We start from the raw sequence: 21,410 nt of genomic DNA on the forward strand, positions 1-21,410 counted from the left end.
AATGGGCCTAGAATAAATAGGCGAGAGAATGATCTGCAGCCTACTGAAGGGGAGGAAGTATCTTTAGAAAGGTCATTCTGGGAAATCTGAACTGGCCAGCTACTGACAGCAGAAGGAAGTTTAACTTAATCCTAGCCTTCAGTAAGCACATAAAACTTGAAAGGGTACCAGGGCAAAGCATTTTTCTTTATCTGTGCACAGGATGTACTGGCCTCGCCATACCAGGAGGATCAATGATATGCTCCCTATAGACATCTAAGACAACTCAGTCTTCACCTACTGTCACAGAAACTCTGAACGTCTGTTGCAAATTAGCTGCTCTTCTAAGCTAGCTTCTTTGGTTTCTTAAACTAAAATTTGACAATATACAAAGATGATGAATGAGCATACTGTAGAAAGGAGCATCACAGAGCTGCTGATTGGGTTAGCTACATTAGCATATACATTCTCGAACTTTTGTGCAGATCTTTTATAACGGCCTTAATATCCTTGACTTAACATGCCATGTTATGTCAGGTCTTCTCCAAAGTATTTTCTAGGTATGTCTTCATGAGCATACAGTGTGGCACAAGAGCAGAGGATTTATGGAAAAAATGGTGGAGAATACTAGATATTAACACTGTATTTATTTTGTTGGAGCTATTCTAAACCTACACTGAAATAGCTTTAGTCTGGCTCCACGAACTCAAGAGCAATTAGCAACTGTAGTACCTCAGGTTTGTTCCCAGAGTACACCTTTTAGTTTAGCTTCATCCAAAAGGAATCATTGCAGTCTACAATTTACCTGTGAGGGGAAGAAGGGGGCAGACACTGATTTCTTCTCTGTGGTGGCTAGTGAGAGAACCCAAGGGAATGGCCTGAAGTTGTGTCAGGGGAGGTTTAGGTTAGATATTAAGAAAAGGTTCTTCATCTAGAGGGTGGTCGGGTGCTGGAACAGCCTCCCTAGGGAAGCAGTCACAGCACCAAGCCAGACAGAGTTCAAGAAGTGTTTGGATGATACTCTCAGACACATGGTGTGATTCATGGGGATGAACCACATATTCATGATTCATGTGCAGGGTCAGGAGTTGGACTCAACCCTTGTAGGTCCCTTCCAGCTCAGCATATTCTGTGATTCTCTGATGCTATTCTTCTCCAACCCCAAAAGTCATCTGTATAGGACTGCAGCACCTTCTTGTCACTAAAATATGCCTATTCTTCTGAAATACATTGCTTGCTGAAGAATAGCCAGACACTAGTCTGGAGAAACAGAATGTCCTGGGACATAAACCCAGTAAATAGAGGTGTTTTTTTTTGGTCTAAACATTCCCCCAACTTATTTATTTTACTAGGAATTGCACAAACAGTTGCAACAGCAATGCACAGGGGCAATGAGGATAGGAAGAAGCACTGGAAAGGATGAGATTGGAAAGAAAGACTGTTTTTATCACTGACAGTATTACCTTAACAAATCAACTACTGCTAAGTGGAGAAAAAAAAATAAGTGCTTTGGAGACTTAAATATACTTAAAGATGTATATTGCTGACTGTTCAGTAGTAACATCCACATCTGTCTTTGCAGGCTGTGGTAAGCCTTCCCTGCTCACATGCACACACTGAGTTCTAATTTTAGAATGTTAATGAACACAGTTTGGTCATCTCCTCTTCTACAGTGAGCAATGTGAGTAGCCATTATGTTGTTTCTTCTTTCATCAAACTCTGTTAATGAATTCTGATCCTTTTCCTCATTGCAAACAACTCTCAGAATTGCAAGAGCCCATATACAAAAGAGGATAGATTTAGACTACGTGAAAGAAAGAAATTTTTTTTTTCTATTCAGGTAGCAAGGCACTGAAAGAGGTTGCCCAGAGAAGTTGTGGATGCCCCATTCCTGAAAGTGTTCAAGGCCAGGTTGGATGTGGCTTTGAGAAATCTGATCTGGTGGAAGATGTCCCTGCTCGTGGTAGGAGGATTGAAACTAAAGCTTTAGGTTTCCTTCCAACTCAAACAATTCCATGATTCTGTGATTTCATCTGCAAATTTACTTCCTTGCATTCATGCTTATTTTAGAAATATTACTTAAAAGAATTTTTAAAAAGGTCTCACAATTTGAAACTAAACTATAAGAACTACAAGGCTGTGTAAGCATATATGCAATTTATGCTAAACGATGTTTTCGAATATTGCAGCTCATTATTCTATTGCTTCTTCTCATTAGACACTGTCAATACACTCTTTTTCATAAAGAATAATCCTTTGCAACAGTGCATACAACATAATCTCACTGATAGTTACAGCTGCAGTGTACTGATGGTCTCCTTGCTATGGAGTCCTGCCAGTTCTGTCTTACAGTGTATTTTCACTCATCAACTCCCAAAAACTGCCTCCTATTTGAAAGAAAAAAAATTCACATATCAGGAGGTCTATTCAGCTCAGTATTATAAAGTAACACACTGCAGCTGCCAGCAAGGCCTCAGTTGTGATTAGTCTCTACTGCTGCAATGCATTCTTCCTCCAGAGCCTCCTTTCTGGCTTAAAGTTCTTGGTAAAGAAAACTTTCCTTTAAAAACTGCACTGCAGTAAATTGAAAGAATTAAGTCAGAAGGGATTGAATTTAGAAATCTATTACTTGGTATGTTACTAAATATTTGTATGATCGTACTATATTTCTTATAAGGGGATGACTTATTCTAGTGTACACATAAATACGTATGCAAACATACAGGTTTAATAGTGTAAATGTACGCTTTCAACTGGAAATTGGGGAAATACACCCAAAGTTAAACCTATCACCAGATCTAGGATCGAGAAAAAATATCTCACCTATTTATTGCCAGGAAAAAAAGAAAAAAAAGAGAGAATTATAGCCATATGAAACTACTTTAATTTTTAGTTCTGGCTAACTGTAAGACCAGAACAATACTACTACCTGATGTTTTCCAGAAGATCTGTAAGGAGCTGAAGTACTTGTGTTATGGTACACTGTACTTACATTGCTTCTCACAGCACTTCCAGTTAAAGGCAACTCTTTCTTTAACATATTATTTAAAGGTATTGGTGACATCTAAACAGCTCTTGAAAAATAAAATAAGCAGGTAGAATGGACAAATATGCATATGGGTGGACGTCTGTTCAAAAGGAAAGGTAATTTATGACCCAGGAAAAAGGAAGAAAGAAAGAACAGATAATCCAGAATATGTAACAAAATACCAAGTAGATAAAAAACTAAATACAGAAGCAGTAATAAGAAAATAAGTTTGAATAAAAATGACTGAATGTTAAACTTCAGTCAGACCTATTTCTCTGACACTATCTTGTGGGAACACATATGATGGGCTATTTCCAGGCTTCTCTCTAATCCAGTTGAGGTCACATTTAGTTTGTAAATTATTTATATTCTGGCATTTCTTATCTCTTGACTCAGCAATCATCTTTTTTAAATTAAGTCTGTTCAGATTAATAAATAGCGAACAACAAAAATAATATGTCATAAAGAATAAGGCCTTTCACCAAAGTTGATCTGTGGAGTCAGAAGATAGAGTAATTCATAGCAATAAACTTTATCACTTGAGCTAAAAGATTAGGTTCCCGCAGTAGATGATGACCCCTCTCCTTAGTTGAGCCAAAAGCACAGGTTAAGCACAGGACACCCTCCACTCATCACAGAATCAAAAGAATTCACTAGCCTAGCTGACAAAAAGCAAGGAAAACAGCAATTTTGTGTTCTACTTTTGAGTCTGAAAAGGAGTAAGATTTTCTACTTACACATGACATCCAGACCAAATGTCTCCTGGACGCAGTGCAGTCAAATGGAAGAACTAGGGCACTAGAAATCTTAGCTTTATTCCCACCTTAGTACTGATGTACCCCACTCTGGCTTCAGAATAATCTCAGTCTCTTCCATCTCTATCAAAAATACACACACGTATGCCACCCACTTTTCCAGTTTTCCACAAGTAGGCCACTCCAGGTCCATGCCCATCTCTACCCTCTCTACTGTACACAGGTGCCCTCACCCAAGCCCCAGTGTTGACCCTACTGGTCAACAACCCTCAGAGCTGTAAATGGTAATGGAGACCTCAATATGTCTACTAAGAGAGAGGATGATGCTGTGCTCTCTGCAACTGCCAATGGACATTTCTCCTCAGCTGCTAAATATGCACAGTTTCATACATATACAAATTTCTACATTAATTTTAAATTAATTACCATTTATTAAAATTATGAATCAAAAGACTTACAGCCTTAGCTGTTTCCAAACTAGTACATACATTCTAGGCACCTATAGCTGTAATGATATCCAGTCTGGATATGTCTTCACAGAAATATCCCATGTGGCACAGAAGTAACTGTTACTGGAAGCAGTACATCCAAACGACTTGTCACTCTGTTTACTCTATTAAGCCTTACATCTCAACAGAGTGCCTGCTAAGGAAACTGTAATGCTTCTGACACCCCAGAGAGCTTGTTCAGAACCAGCCTGGGTATTTCTACAGAGCACTGTGTGTGCTTTCTTTCCCAGAGCTCCACATCTGGGCCCCCTATGCAAGAAGCTTCCTACATTGTGGGAGCAACTTGTGGAATTTGAAGAGCTTTGCTGTCTGAAGTAAATTACAGAATCACAGAATATTCTGAGTTGGGAGGGACCCACAAGGATCATCAAAGTCCAGCTCCTGGCCCTGCACAGGACAGCCCCAAGAATCACACCATGTGCCTGAGAGTGTTGTCCAAACACTTCTTGGACTCTTGTCAGTCTCAAGAAGCATTTGAACAATTGTACTCAATACGTGCAAAAGGCCATTTTCAGAGATTAAGATGCAGATACCTTTCTAATGCCAAAAAAACTTTGCACCTGTCAAATATTACATTTCTAATCCAAGGCAGAAAGAGCTTGAGAGTTCACACCAGCATAAAGGTATTGAAAAAGTCAATTTTTCCATCAATCTTGTTCTCAGCAAGATGTGAAGTCTTTACATTCAACCCCCAGTGAAAACCACTTTGAAGTACACAACAATCTGGTGAAGATACCAAATTATACAGGATAAAACAGATGAGGATGAACTGTGACAAACTCAATACAGGCATGATGAGGTGAAATGACATGGCAAAAGGACAAATAAAGTTCAGTGTAGTTATACATAAAGTTATGAAGATTGTAATATCCTTACGTGCCCTATGTAGCCATAACACCTGTGAACAAAAACACAGCTTCCTAAATGCAATGACTGGTAATGGGCAGTTCAAAATGATCAAGAGTGAGATCTTTAGGCCACACTCAAGGCTAAAGAGAGGACAGAAAAGTCTCTGAGGGGAGACATTACAAAGGCACAGAGAATGAAACAAAGTTCTTGTCTCTTCCATCTTTAAACACTGCAACAGAACACAGTAAGATCCAGAGGCAGCTAGTAAGGATGATCAAATATAGCACAGTCTTCATAGCATGAGATACTAAGTAAGCTGATATTCTTAAATTTGAAAGAGACAGCTCAGGAATGCATAATAGATACTAATTGATTCTTGATTGATACTGAAAAGGAAAACAGAGATCTTCCAAAAGAAGTAGGGGACGCCAAATTAAATTAAGAGGAAGCAGGTTCCAAATAAACAAAAGGAAGTAGTTCTTCAACCACAAAAATAAACAGTGTAATTCCTCACTACAGGATATTGCAGATGTTCAAACTTTACATGAATTCAAGAGAAAACTGCACTTGCTAATGGGACAAAAGTCCATTGAAGACTACTAAATTCACTGAAAACACATCTGGCTGAGATGCAATCTCAAAAAATTGGAGGCTGTAAGAGTACATGGGGAAAAGCACTGTACTTGCTTACTTTGTCCTCTTGCTTTTCCCTGGGGCACCACTTCTGGTTATCATTAGAAGCAGGATGCTGAGCCTTATGAACCTTTAATCTGACCAAATGGGTATGTGTAAGTAAATTAAAGAGTGATAGAGCTTGGGACCTGGAAATTGGTCATCTATATAATTTAATTGATAGACCCCAGCTGTGAAGGTCTTTTGCAGACATTTCAATGAGTTTAATTAGCATTTCCCCATATACTTCCCAGGCACAGCTCAGAAGTTAGCATAGGCTAGGGACTATTCCCAACAGGCACTTTTGATTAAGCCTGTTTCAAAGGGCAAGAACGTTAAACAGTAGGAAGAGGACCAGATCAAGCCAAATACCATAGAACTACTTGATAAGCCCTGGTAACATTTATCTTATTAGGATAAATGCCAACGTGACTGCTTTTATTTCAGGGAGAGATTTCCTGCACAATTAATATGCTTTTCCTTTTCCCCCAGAATATCTGTGTACAGATTATTGTATCTCTGTGATTATATGTGATCTGCTTGGTAACAAAAAGAAATCTCAAATAAAAACTTGTAAACAATATTTAACCTCAGAGGACTTCATGAAAAAAAATCTAAAATGCTACAAAAAAAAGGTTCAAAGAGATGACTAAATAGTTACAAGCTGAGAAAGAGAAAACTTTAAGACTTGCCTATATAGCATTAGGAAACAAGTCTGAAAAAACTCAGTTCATTTTTAAATCCAGGTAGTAAAGCACCCTATTGCCTCCATGAAATAGGATTTAAAGGACTTTAAAAATTCTTCTTCCTGCCCAAATAAAGTATCTGCATTGATGTTTAGCAAAGCGAAGAGCCACATTTTTCAGCACAGTAGCACCAACTCCACTCCCATCCAAACAAACTAGGGAGCTGGACTTTTAGTCTATAACGCAAAATGCACATTCTTCCATTACTCCAAAAACATTAAGACCAACAGGATATGGAGTGCCCATGGTTATATCAAGATTTGCATTTTATGGAATTTAGTCTTCTAATCTTTTACTCAGACTGAAGCATTTCTACAGAATATACAGCTCACAAACAGAAGCACTCTACTAATACACTAAAGGTTTGCTAACTGCTTCTCTTAATTTTAATTTTTTAGCATTTTTAATTATTGAACCTTTGAGGTTCCTGACTGTCTTCTATCCATGTACAATAGCATCTATTTTTCAAGTAGATTGGAAGTAACTCGAAATCAAGTAGATTTCAAGTAACTTGAGTTATTTGGTTTCATCACTGAGATTTGTGACACAGACATTAAAATATTAGAAAGACTAAATAAGGACTAACTTCAGCCAGTGTGTTAGACCTAGGAAAGACGATTCCTTCTTCATTTACTTATGCGTATTTAAGAAAAGCATATTGAAGACTGAAATAAAAGACTACACCTGGGGACACACTGGAAGTTTATAGCCTTGTGTATTCGGAATGGATGCAAGATAGACAGAGGAGTATTTTATTAGGTGTGAAAGTAGAAAATGTTGAACCTCCAGGAAATCTTCTTGACACTAAGATCTATTAGGAATTGTCTCCTAAAGGAAATAAAGGAAGCCCTATTTCCTGGGATAATTCAAATTGTACTTCAGAAAATAGTAAATATATACAAAGAACATCCTGCATTTAGAAGAAAATTAAGCAGATGAAAATTTTTTCTACATCCATGCTGGACAAGTCCCAGACTCCTCCTCTCTTCTCACATGTATACACAGGCAAAAGCAAAATTAAAACATGCAAAAAGTAAAGATAAAAGGATGAAACTCTGAAAATAATAAATTACTATCATTATGGTCTTATTCTCAAAGTTTCCTTTAGTACAATACATGTAACTTTTTTATTTATAGCATTTTACTGAGAAGTATCAATCAAAGAAATACAGTAAAATAACTTAAAGATCAAGTGTTTACAAGTGCATATCACAGCACATCAACTGTTACATAGCTCAGCTGCAATGACATACAGTTTTAAAATCCTCTATTTAAGTGTGAGTAGGGAGGGGAATATGCTTTATAAAGCAAAGCAGCCAGCCTAGGAAAACTGCAATTGAAGAGTCCTTCTCCAGACCACAGCTATCCTCCTACTCAGCCACCCACAACTTCCAAGTCCCATAAGATATCAACTAGTACTATGATTTAGTTATGTAGCAGCGAACCTTACTTGCCTCTCTGAGTTAAAAGAGAAACAGAGATTTTATGCTAACATTTTGAAGTAGCTAAGGAAGGCAAGGAATTTGGGATTCCCAGCTCCATGAAATGACTATTATCTGTTCGTGACAATTAAGTCATGTTCGCTCAGCTATAGTTAAGATGTAAATGTGTTGGCTTTTCTACCACCACTATTTCAAATAAAATTTAGATTTGTTCCACACATGCTGCCAAATGGTAATGAAATTTATGTAGTGTTCATGTGCCATGTATCCCACAAAACTGAATTCTCCGGTTTCTAGCTCAGTTACAGAAAGAATCATATCTGAAGTACACTAAAGAAAATACATATTCTATCCAAAAAGGTAAACAAGATGACAGAAAAAATGGGCGACCTGGGTAAAGAGTACTAGCTGGAGTGACCAAAGGAAGCCATAACCAGGAGATTAAAAGAGAATTAATTACAGATTTAACAAAGGAAAAAAGCATTTTAGAGATTATTTGTCTGATCAACTAACAGGCTTTGGGACAATTCCAATTCCCAAGGGATGCACATACTTTAGTATCAAAATAAATAATAATAAACCAGATTTCAACCTCTGCAGGTTTTAAGATAGGTCTCAGATATTGAAACCTACAGAGGCTGAAATCCAGGCCCAGAGCCTGTTAGTTAATCAGACCAGGTTGCTCAGGGCTGGTCTTGAAAACCTCAATGAAAAGATGATGCAAAACCACTTTGGGCAACCTGTTCCAGAGCTTTACTGTCCTATCACAGAAAACTATTAACTGGCCATTAAAACCAAACAAGTTTAAAAAGAAACTGTTTTGCTTATCTGTGCTTATCCAATTAGAAATAAGTATAAGTGATGTCTTGCATAATTTTGATGCTATTAACAGAAAAAGGAAAAATCATTTAAGATAATCTCATGAAGCAAGTATTTTTTTAGTTTAATTCCCTTTCGAGTTACCAGAATGAAAAGTGCCACCAGGATAAAAAGTGCCACCACTGGAAGAGGAAATTACTTCCATAATAAATAACAGTGTTAAAATTAAAAAGCCTTTCCTATTGGCTACACAGCATCTTCCTTGCTGCACTTCCAGCCCATTGTTCTGCATACACTACAGTCACACCAATAGACCATTTCTCTCCTCTTTGCAGCAATGTTATGTATTTGAAGACTGTTAACATATTTCTTTTCAGCTGACTCCACACTAAGTAATCTCCAATCATGCAACCCTGCCTCAGAGGTTCTGTGTTCCTGAGCACTCAGTCATTCTCAGTGCTTGCCTTTCAAAATCTGTCAAATTGAAGCCATATCAATACCAAACAGCACAGGACGTTTTAATTACTGTTGCAGACAATACTCTACTTTGGAACATCTTAGAAGTCTTTCAGTTGCAACTTCATTTACCTGTGTTCAGCTTTTGATCTACCCTCAGATTTTAATTTCTGAGTAGATATTACCTGATTTGGTATTTTTGCAGCTCAGATTTATTCTCCCCTACAAGTAGTTCCTTGAACTTATTCTTTCTATGTTTGATCCTACTTTTTTTCAACTACATCTCGGATATACCAAGAATATTCTGTATTTCTTCTAGTTATTATCAGTCCCTCCTGACTTCCTATCATCATGAAATGTAATAGTCATATTTTCTATACTATACTGTAAAATTACAGCTCTAAACAGTATTACAAGGAGAACAGATCCACATGATTTAGTCTGCCTTCTTGGCAGTAAACCAATCAAAACTGCTTTCAGCTATACTTTTTCAGTCATGCTATATAAGGGTAAACCAATGTTTTCGTTGCAGTTATAAGACCACCATATAAGACTGTCATTATCTAAGTAACACAAGGAAAGCAGAATACAAAGTAGAATTAAAATAAATTCACAGTTAGAGTGTATTTCCCTTGGAGGGAAAACTTGCAGCATAACACCTGCACATGCAGTCTGTAGCTTCCCTTATGATTACTGGGTTCTGCAAGGGAGAACCAAGTTCAACCATGGCCAAAAAAAAGGTTGAAGGCAGAAAAAGACTTTTGGATTCCTCAAGAAGAACCAAGTGTCACAAAGAAACCTTTAAACAGGCTAAAAGAATCTCCCTCAATAATTTAAATTATGGATGTTTCCCATAACTGTAGTGTACAAATGATCACTCGCTGTTGCCTCAGTTGTCTACATCTCTCTGATGTCCCCAAGGCTTGCTCTGCCAAAGCAGAACATAATACAATAAATCAACTAAGTTTTATTTAGTGAACCAAGAGATATAAGGCTGAGCTGGTTTCAAGTTTTCAGTCCTATGGAATTATAGGGTCACTAAACCAAAAATGTGACATTTTCATGCACTTTTGTGCAGAGTTTGGAATGGCAAATATCCCATGTTTAGGCAGCTGTGTCCCACCCTAGGTGATATGCAAGAATCTTGTTCCTTAATCTGCAAGATGAGGCAGAATTTTTTGGTAATAGGAAAATTTTCCACTTCAGGCTTTGTAATCATGTTACACAGAAAGTAGTATGTATAACTATTATATTTTGTGATGTTATGTTAAAATGTAAATGTGTTGATACATTTTTTTATACTGGAGTTTAGTAACTAGAAACTCAACAGTGTTATTCTTAAATAATTATTTGAATTAAAGCTGAACTGGTTAACTGCTTAAGACCTACTTCCCATAACCTGAAAAACGTACTCTTTCTCATAAATATGTGTAGCTTCTGATGAGACTGACCCAAATTATTTTCAAGTGATTGCTGGTTAATAAAGATTCTTCCACTCTTACATTTCCCTTATCTGAAGGACAGTTAAATTCAACATTAATAGTTACACTGGAAGTATTTTTAAATGGGATCTTTTAATTATCTTCTGAATTTACAAGACAAAACAAAAAAAAATGGTCTAAACACGCCGATTCAGCTTCCACATAAGAAAAAGGAAACTGCCAGTGGTTGGGTCATTTTATCTCTGCTTCAAAATAAGGGAAAATCAAGCAAAGAGAGTGGCAGCAACAGCTGGAACCATGTGCCTGTGCCCAAACACAATTTATTCATAAAACTTGAGGAGAGTACAGCACAGCTGCAGAGCAATTATGGGGAGGGGGAAAAAAAAGATAAAGAAAAATCCACAAGCCCATCAGAACTGATGAATAATGATACCACCAAGGAAATAAGATCTGTCAGTGCAGTTAGAAACACTCAAGCTTAACAAGTGTGTTTTTTCAGAGGCTGAATTCTCACATTATAAATGTTAGTTGCTATGGATGCTGGGTTTTAATTCTGATACTTCTTCTATCCTGGCTACTGGAATACTTCCTCCTTTAAAAAACTCCACATTTTAAATCTTTCTTTAAAATATGAACATTGGAAAGATGTCTGACACTTATGAAGAGGTATGGTGAGTGAGTGAATATATTGATGTCCAAAGAAGCCTAAATCACAAATATATTACGCTTCTTTAAATTCAGAAGCTGTCACCTACTCTCTATTTTCATCAGTCTGAATATTGCCAGAATAGCAGTCTCTCTCATTCTTCATCTTTATGATACATAAATTCAGCAGAAATGCTTTTCTGCACCTTTTTCAGACAATGGGCTGAAGCACAGAGAAACTATCTATGACCCAAGAAAAGACTCATATTTGAGGTTGCCTAATCCAAATCAGCCAAAAACAGTGAAAAAGCAGTAACCAGGCTAACCTGGTTAAGAACTGAAGTTACAACCGTGAACTATCACCACTGTTACTTTAATTCCTGTTAGGCAAACTCCTTCCACTTGTCCCTCAACACAGGCTTACTTGCCTTTGATGACCTGTGCAGACCTGCTTTTCTGAAGTCACAAAAGACTAGGTTGCATCATCAAGAGCCACCTGATGCTGGCATTCTGTGAGCCACGACAGCCTTGTACAATGCCAGTTTAACTCCCATTTTAATACATAAGCTGTTGAACTATTTCTGGCCACTGCAGAAAATATGCAATTCAGATAAATTACTCCAAGCTCCATTTCTGATACTCACTGGCGAAGAACAAGGAAAGGCTTATCCTGGAATTTAGTCTCAGAAACATTTTATGGCTGTCAGGAGATTAGGACTGTCCTCAGGGCAACACACCAGTACATCAAGCAAAGGGACTGAACTGCTAGAGGTACATGGACCTGCATTCGGCTCAGGCCTTGGCAGTCAAGTCAATTTGTTCCAAGTCAAATGTGTACAGGAGACAGAACTCATACTGATTACTGTGTAGGTACACAGAACTATGTAAATCAAAATTAATTTTTAAATTAGCAGTCAGTTACACTGTAGCAAATGTTATATTTTGCTATTATAGTAAATTTAGGTTCTTAGGAAAAAAGTATGTAGAATATTTAGTACTTACAATCAACATAACAAGTTCCCATAAAAGTAATTGTAATGTAGAAAAAGCAAAAATTAAGTACTATAAATACCTACACATCATCTCATCATACATTTCATACTACATAAACAGACATTTACTAGTAGTTGCCATAAAAATAACATAGCAGCAAACACTATTGAAGTCCAGTGGCTATTGTTCTGTTGGGCTTCAACAGTAAATCTTCTCTTAAGGGAAAAAAAAATTCTAAAAGAAGCACTGATGGCACTCAGTAACACACATAAAAACTCCTTGTTCTGAAGCAATTACATAGGAAAAAAATAAGAATTTTATTAATTAAAGAGTTAGGGAAGATCTTCAGCACAAAGCTCTACTTGGCTGGCCACATATCAAGTTGTCAAACCAAAAAAATAAATGAAAAATATGGACAGATTAATTTACCTTTTCACCTTCTTCGCCTTTGCTACCTGCAAAGCCACGTTCACCCTGGAACACAGAAGGATAAAATACAATTCCCAAACATAAACATTGTTGAATTAATTGTATTCTTTAAAATAACTTTATTGCACTGAACAATTACTACTGAACAATTACTACAACATAAAAGAAATAATTTGGATGCTGGTTGTTTCTCATTCAAAAAGGTGTGAAACCTCTACAAAAAAATGACATTGCTTTTCATAGTTTTGTCAATTAAGAGCAGTCATTGATTTTTCCACTTAGCCTAAGGGATCTTGTCAGATTTAAAATTTCTGAACTATTAACTGATTCTAAACCTGCTCATTATAGTCCTTCTGTTCTTCTGCAGAACCAATTTTAACACATTTATTCCTATTAATGTCTTAATTTTAATTTTTAAATATAACTAGTCAGCTGTGAAGGCCTCCAACCGAGATCAATATAAAGATACAATTTATGAAAAGAAAACTAACTTCTTTCCCTTGGAAAACCATATCCAACTACCCATATATTAAAACCAAACCAAACAAAATCCCCCAAAAAACCCACAGAACGAGTGAGTTTTAAAATATCAATTCAAGCTTAGCTTATTTCAGCAGGTTGAGTTCTTTGTTTGATAATATTTCAATAAAAAGACCTGTTGTAATGCTCCGTCCAACTCCAATTTCCTAACTTTCAGCTCGGAAAAGAATCATAATGTAGAATCTTACTATGTTAATGTCTTCATCAAATAATCTGCTGTCTGTCTATATTATATAAGAATAACACATGCTTTAGGTTTTTATTAATATATACTTGCATATTTTGTGAGACATACAGAAAACAGACAAGCAAAATTACATACGGGCAGCACAAAAACTACCTAATTAAAAAAATTCAAACAATCTTTCTCCCTCAAATAATCTAGCAGAACATGGTTTTCACGGCTTTGCAATTCCTTAGAATTCAGTCTCATCACCTCAGTACAACATAAATGGTTTTTACAGGTCTATAGATGAAAAGAGTGGAAAATTTCCAAAGTAAAAGCTAATGCTGTTTTTTAAAATTCCTTTCAAAAATTAGAAAGAGCAATGTCTAAACATTCTTTCACCCTTCAGAGAGTGTAATTTCCTTAAATAGAAGTCTGAGGTTTAAGTGAATTTAACTGGAACAGCTTGCAAAATTTCTAGCAGCAGTTTGTCAAATCTTTCAACTGATATAGCATCATGTACTAAACATATGGGAATTAAATTCAAACCTTTGGAGATGTGCAGATGTATAGATTATCAAATAGTTCTGGACCTTTCATCAACTACCTGTAGTGGCTGCTTTTTGTTTGTTTCTTTTGGCGGAAATGGCTCATACAATCAATTTTAGAAGCATTCTTGAGACCAAGCATGCAAAATGGTATTTAGTGAAATAAACTTCCACATGTCCTCACCTAAAAATGAGAGTCTAATAACTGAAATAATTTTCAAATATATACAACTTCCGTTCTGTTCTTCTAGTTTACTTTTCTTTTGAAAGGTTGGACCAGATGTTCTTTCAAAGTCCCTTCCAACCTGGATAATTCTGTGATTCCCATTCTTCTCCAGCTGTTGGACATATAACACAGCTAACACTTACTTGCTTTTGCCAAATTCCTAGAATGTTTTCTTCATTTAGCTTTCCCATTTGTGAGACTGCATATATCCTGTATTTACTCAATCCCAAGTTCATTATATAAAAATTATTCTTAGATAGAGTCAAAGTTTCTCTGACTGTAGCTTGTGTTCAATGCCTCTCATTCTTTCACTGTGTACCTGGCCTAGTCTGGCTCTGGCTTCTCCACATCCTACCAGTAGTGACAGAGAGCAACTAGTCTGCACATCGCACCCCACCCTCCCACTTTTCAAAACATCTCAAAGTTGAACAAGCCCACCTCCCTCAGCCTCCCCTTGTACATCATGGGCTCCAAGCCCCTGGCCATCTTGGTGGGCCTACACTTGACTCACCCTAATGAGGTGCTGTTTATCCTCTCCTGGGAAGCTCCAAATTGGACACAGAACTCCAGATGTGGCCTCATAAGCACCAATCAGTCCTCCTGATCTGCTGGCCATGCACTTGCTAACGCAGCCCAAGATGCCTTTGGCCTTAACCAAAACAAGGGCATCCAGCAGGACTCCCAACTCTTTTTCTGTACAGTTGCTTTCTAGAAATTTGGCACCTAACCCATCTTGTACTACTGCATGAGGCTACTCCTTCTCAGAGGCAGGACTTTGTATTTGCCTTTGCCTAACTTATTGAGTTCTGCATTACCTCATTTCTCCAGCATGTTGAGGTCACACTGAATATCTTTCTTGCCCTACCTTCCAGTGCACTCACATTTGATAACATCCATGAACTTGCTGAGACTCCCATCATCCAGGTTATTAATAAAGACGTTAAAAAATATTGTCCCCAGTATCACCCCATGAAGTATGACACTAGATACTAAGTTGCAGTTGGACTGCAGAGCAGTTATTCCACCTTTGACACCAACAATCAAACCAATCTTCCATCCACCCTGTTGTCCATTTATCCAGTCAGAACCTCACAGATTCTAGTATAATTATACATCTGGAGACTGTGCCAAAAGCCTGGCTGAAATCAAGGTATACAACATCCACTGCTCTCCCCTAATCTGCAGTGATGGTCATTTTATGACAGTAGGTAATCAGGTTGGTCAGCATGATTTGTCCTTGGTAAATACACACAGGCTGTTCACAGTCACCTTCTAGTTCTTCATGTCTTTAGAAATGCCTTCCAGGATTTGCTACATAATTTTTACAAGGACAGGGGTGAGGGTGACTGGCCTGCAGTTCGCTGGACCCTTCTTGAAGATGAATGTGATGTTTGCTTGTTTCCAGTCATCACTGACCTCCCCTAGCCATCATTATTTTTTGATAATTACAGCCCTTCAGTGACAGCCAGCTCCCCCAGCACCCCTGGATGCATACTGGTTAGTATCTTGAAAATGTCCAAATAGCTTAAGTGCTCCTTAACATTCCCTTCCACTTCAGTGGGCAATGGTTCATTATCACACTCTCTGCTAGGAGGCTTAACTAACCTGGAAGGCCTGAGGGTAAGCTTTATTAGGGAAAAAACAAGGTAAAAAAAAAAGAATTGGGTACTCTTAGCCTTTTTCATGTCCCTTATTAAGCAGGAAGTCAACATTTTCTTCACCCTTGTTTTTGCCATGGATGCACTTAACAGAAGCCCTTCATGCTGCCCTTAAACTCTCTCAGTAGTTCTAATTCCAGATGAGTTTCTGGTTTCCTAACTCCATCACCACATGCTCTGGCAATGTTTCTATGTTCCTACTGAGTAGCTCACTCCTGCTTCCATGGTTTACTTTGTTTTTGTGTCTGAGGTCAGTCAGAAGCATCTTGTTTATCCATGCTGGCCTTCTGCCATACTCTCACTCAACTCTCCGCATAACAGCATGAACAGTTCTTGGGGTTTTAGGAAGCTGTCCTTGAAGATTAACCAGCTGGGCTCCTAAGGTTTGCAGGACAGTTTCAATCACTCCTTGCCTTCCTCTATGCCAGACTCAACAAACTTCGCTCCTTGAAACTCTCCTCAAAGGTCTTGTTTTCTAGGGCCCTGAACATAAATTAATTCCTTGTTGAACCCTCTCTGGTTTCTCCATCTCTCCTGTAGAAATGGGAGTGGAGAAGGTCCCAAACCTGACCCAGCACATCAGATGCAGCACCACCAAGCACCTGCTAGCTGCAGTTTTACTAACATAGGCCTGTATGTGGTTTACCTTATTCCAATTGGAGAACACTTGTTAGCTCATAATTCAGTCTCATGTCTACCTCCACGTCATTTTCAGCAATGCTGCTGCTCAACCAGTCAGTTCTCTGCCTGTGTCAATGTTAGTGATTAACTAATTCCTTATGTTTCAGAAATACATTCCAGATTTCTTTGCACATATTTGAATTTAGAAAAAAAAATATTACCAACTAGAGAAAATAAGAAATACAAAGCATAGATAAAGAAGCTTAGGTAATTTCCACTTGACAGCATAAAAAATACAACAATATTAGCCACTGGTAATTTACTTCAAAGAATTCAAACACTGCAGAAATAAAAATGTGAAAGTTGAAAAATAAAACATTTATGACTGATTTAAGTTCTCCTTTCTATGGTAATATTCTCATTAAGTTAGGCAAAACATTTCACACAAGTTTTTTCATGGACAATCACTGATTGCTCATCTTGATACTCACTGCAGGATTGCTGGTCTGATTTTCAGTATTTTAAATATGCCTGCAGTACAAGTCAATGAGATCCTGGCTTTGAATGTATAAATTGATAGACTGTTTTAAGCTTGTTTCTGAACAAAATGCTGGCTACCTCATCTGCAGAAAATAAGTTCCTTCCTTTCCTTTGTGCAATATTACAGGAACTATATGCCCTAAAGACATACAAATTGTATCCAGGTCATGCTGCAGAACACTTTCTAGAAATTTTAATAATAACAAAATAATGGGGGGTTTTGTGTAGTCTCTTAACTTGTTGAAGTAGCAGAATTATTTCCTCTATAATTTTCTAAAAGGAATTAGCTGGACAGACATTTAGATTTCATTCCAAATAATTGCTGTTAAAAACAGCTGGAATCAACAGAAAACAAAATCTGACCATGAAAAGAGGCAACTTTAACAAATATTATCAGCAAGATCTACAATACAGATGTCTCTTTTTGCAAGTTCTGGCCTTCTTACAATATTCCACCCCTGGAAAGGAGCAAAAAGATTAAAATGGAAGAGTGGAAGAAGGAGTGCCATCTCTCATCTCAAAAACGTACACAGCCACCATTTTACAAATCCAACTCATAAATGGGCTAAATTAAGGGAAAAAGGCATCTGGACATGCATTGCTTCTCATTCCTTTTCTATGGAACAGCTGAATTTATTTCTAGGGTTATTTATGTTTGTTAACTTGTATTTCATTAGAATACTTTTCACTTTCAAAATGTTAGGCCACTAAAAAATTACAGGTTATCTAATTCTGCAGCAGATACAGTTGTAGGTTGCTTCAGACAAATGGTCAACAACAACAACAAAAGAGAGAATTTGGATCACATGACAAGTTTTCTTAAGTTTTATTTCAGTCTCTGATTCAGAAAAAAGTACTCCAGAAGACACTCTCATACTAACCAAGTAACTAAAATCCCAACAAGTGTACCACAGCTTCCACTCTCTCCCTAATACCTATCAGATGCTTGAGTGCACACGGATCCACAGTTGGGTCCCACAGGAAGCTGTACATACAAAGCTGACTGTTGGCTTCTAGCTCTGCTCAAAGGGGTTTTTCAGATCTTTTCCCCATCTCTAGAGGAGTGCCCAGTCTACTCAGGAGGAAGAAATTCAAACCTTGATCCTCTGCAATCAGACAAGTTTGTCCTACTTACTAAGGGAACGTTCTGTATATGCTGTTAAATTACTGTGTCTTTTAAAAGAGCAAAGTAAGTCATCTGTACAGTTGACTGTCATCTCCCGGCTCGCAAATGACTTTCTCCTTGCACTGCCCATGAAAATTAAGAATCTAACTTGAGTTTGTAAATTCCATTCAGGAAACCAGATGCTTAAAAGTTTATGCTCAGAAACTGCATATAAGTAAAACCAATCACCTTGTTAGTAAAAAATGTTTCTAAGAGGTTACTATTCAAGCTGAGAAACATAGTAAACTTCATATTCAGTATCTGAATAAGGAGTATTTGAACAAAAGAAAAAATTAATCAACAGCTCTGAGTTGAGAGCTACAGGCAATTCAATTCTGCATTTAATACATGGTTTTGCAAGGAAAAGGTATAGTTAAAAACCTAGTAGTATCTCATCTAGAATTAAAATATAAAATACTGCAGCAGTTTTCTTTTCCATTCCTTCTTAGCAAAGCATGTTAAACAATTACAGGCCTAGTGAGAACCCAGTTCTGACATTCAAAGCTAAGAGCCACCCTCCATTTAAAGATTCATGAAATATGCCACCATGAAGTACATTAATTATTTTCATAATAAAACTACAGTTACTGAATTAATTCTGTCAGGATTCATCTATGCTCATACGATTTCAAATGGGAGCTTAAGAAGACTTATTAAAAGAATCTAAAATGAAATGCTTTCTCCATTCCATTCATGGATCTTATGTCCTTGACAGAAGTTTGCCCTAGTAACTTGCACACCACCCAACTGAGTTTTCTGTCCAAGCCAGAAATCAGCAACAAAAGAAAATTTTGAAAAAAATTTGATTCCAAGCCAAGAAGGAGATAAATGCCTCTCAGATGCAAAAAGAACAGAGACAAAGGAAAAATTCCAGTCTCTCTTAAAAAAAAAAGTGCCATAAAACAAAAATTGTTCATCAAATTATATAAATAATTAAGTAAATAAATACAAAGCCCTCATGACATACAACAATTAAAATACAGCTTAAAGGAGCTTGTTAAAATAGCATTTTTCTAACTCCACTCATGGCACAGTTTCCAACATCTTCCTTCCAGCTCCCCTCTGTAACAATACATAATAGCATGCTGGGGAAAAATTCTAATCAATCATTAAAAGTAATCCTTAGTCCTTCATTTTCTCCAGATTTACGGCACGGATTGTGAAAAATTCTTCATAGTCTGTTACCAGATAATAATATTTCATATTCCCCACTGTATTGGATGACTGTAAACTAGAAAAAAAACCCAAAACACATTCACAGGGTTTTTCTGTGGAGAAAAGCCATAGGTGTTTTCTTTTGCATTGTTTAATCACTGTTTCATAAATCATTCCTTCAACACAACAGTGCAAAAATACAAAAATGATTGATGCTGTGGTTGCTTTAATTATTTTGGAAATATGCAGTGTATTTGTAATCATGGTCCTTAATATATTTATCATTTATTGATTTTGCAGGTTGTAATTGCACGGCAACACCCTATAAAATTAGAGACTCAGTTTACACCTAAAGGTTTTGAAGGTAGAGTAAGATGCTTTGTATGTGTGTACTTAACAACCTTCTTAGAACTCATTTTCATTAACTTTTACACCTTGACTTCAATATTTAGCTATTCCCCCTGTTGCCTTAAGAGACCGCAGAAAAAGAGACTCCAGGCCAAATTAGTGTAGGAGATAAGATAAAGAGAGTAGGTCCTTTAATTTCAGGCCTGAGGCCCACAGGAATACATATGATGCACCTGCTGTGTCCACGGGGTTCCACTGGTCCCAACCAATCCCAGATTTATCTGCCCTCCAGATCCTCCCCTCAGCACACTCCTCTGGAAATTGAGGCAGGGGGCTCTGGGACCCCCTATTCCCCATCTTCGTCTTCCTCACAGCATGTCCAGTCCTTGGAGTTCCTCCAAAGTTCTGGGGTTGAAGGTCGCTGTGCCCACATGGTATCTTGTTGTTCAAGCCAGGGTGCACATGTTCTTAAACAGAATGAAGGCCTACCTTGAGGGAAGTCTAAACAGGCTAATGGAATTTAGAGGAATTGATATGGAATGGGGAAACAGGGTTGGGTAAATGTGTAAACTTCTGTGCTAAGAGTAAGGGATATAATACAGCTACTTCTAAAATCTACAAAAAGCTAAAAATCAAAAAAATCTGTAGGCCTGCCCAAATAAAAGATTTCCACATTAAAAAGATTTTTAAAAGATAAAAAGAGAGGCTATCTTAACATACAAGTACACAAACTTCATCAAGAGCATTGGTTACTTGTACTGCTAAACAATATGGTGCCAAAAATTAATTAGGAATCACGTTATCTAATCACAGAAAAAAAAAACCCAAACAAAAGACAACAACCCAAGAAAACAAAAACAAGACTTGAAAGAAACTTGTTTCAATCATTTGGAATGCATTTTTTGCTATTTGGATTATTTTAAGTATTAACAAGATTTATAAAGGCAAACATGCTGGAACTTCATGAAATGCTCTTCAAGGCTGGGAAAGAGAAACAATTACTGTAAAATACTTTAAGCATTTTTCAGACATGATTCTTCAAAATTAAAAAAACAAAGCCACTAAGAAGCAGTGAGATGCTTCTCTATTCTCAATATGAAAACCAAACATTTCTCCTTTTATTTTTAAATTTACTGGGGCACTGCCAGGAGCTTGATTTACAGAATAGGCTTGGTACTCCAGGGTTACTAGCAAGGAAACTCGTCTTAATAGAAGTAAAATCAGCATGGTCAAACACTACTTACTGTTTTGATAATTTATGGATATGTGCCCTCCATTAGCCTAAGTATGCCAGACCCTTGGAATAATCTAATAGGCCGGTGTTTTAAAATGAGGACAACTATTTTTAGCATTGCAGAAATGGAGCGGAATGTTCAACAACGTACTGTCAGAGGGCTCAAGCAGCATCCTCCCCTGTGGAGCACGTACCAAGCTACTCCAGAGCCATCAGCAGGGTCAGAGCTTTGCCTTTAACAAATAAAAATCCCACACCAATTATAGTCCATTAGATGACACCTTCCTTAGCCTACTGGAATATTTCCTTGTTTTTTTTTAAACAGGCTCCTGTTAATGGATCATCTGATAGAATATGAGTTACATAAAAATATAATCAGATTATACTTATTAAAACTCGATTCATGAATTTCCTGGATTAGTCATGTCAAAAAGTTTCTGCTAAA

At 37.2% G+C, this 21,410-nt stretch overlaps 1 protein-coding gene across 7 annotated transcripts in view; it reads right to left on the bottom strand.

The window, feature by feature from the left end:
* COL19A1 (collagen type XIX alpha 1 chain) overlaps positions 1 to 21,410 on the bottom strand; it is a 189,124-nt gene that overhangs the window by 109,612 nt on the left and 58,102 nt on the right. For 6 of the 7 annotated variants that reach the window (XM_064650213.1, XM_064650212.1, XM_064650209.1 and 3 more), the window contains one exon: positions 12,765 to 12,809. The exons of the other annotated variant lie outside the window; for it this stretch is intronic. In XM_064650213.1, the coding sequence (XP_064506283.1) occupies positions 12,765 to 12,809 (45 nt within the window). The remainder of the gene's footprint in view (positions 1 to 12,764; positions 12,810 to 21,410) is intronic. 7 annotated transcript variants of the gene reach the window in all.

The sequence above is a fragment of the Pseudopipra pipra genome, chromosome 3 (assembly GCF_036250125.1).
Source record: "Pseudopipra pipra isolate bDixPip1 chromosome 3, bDixPip1.hap1, whole genome shotgun sequence".
NCBI lineage: Eukaryota > Metazoa > Chordata > Aves > Passeriformes > Pipridae > Pseudopipra > Pseudopipra pipra.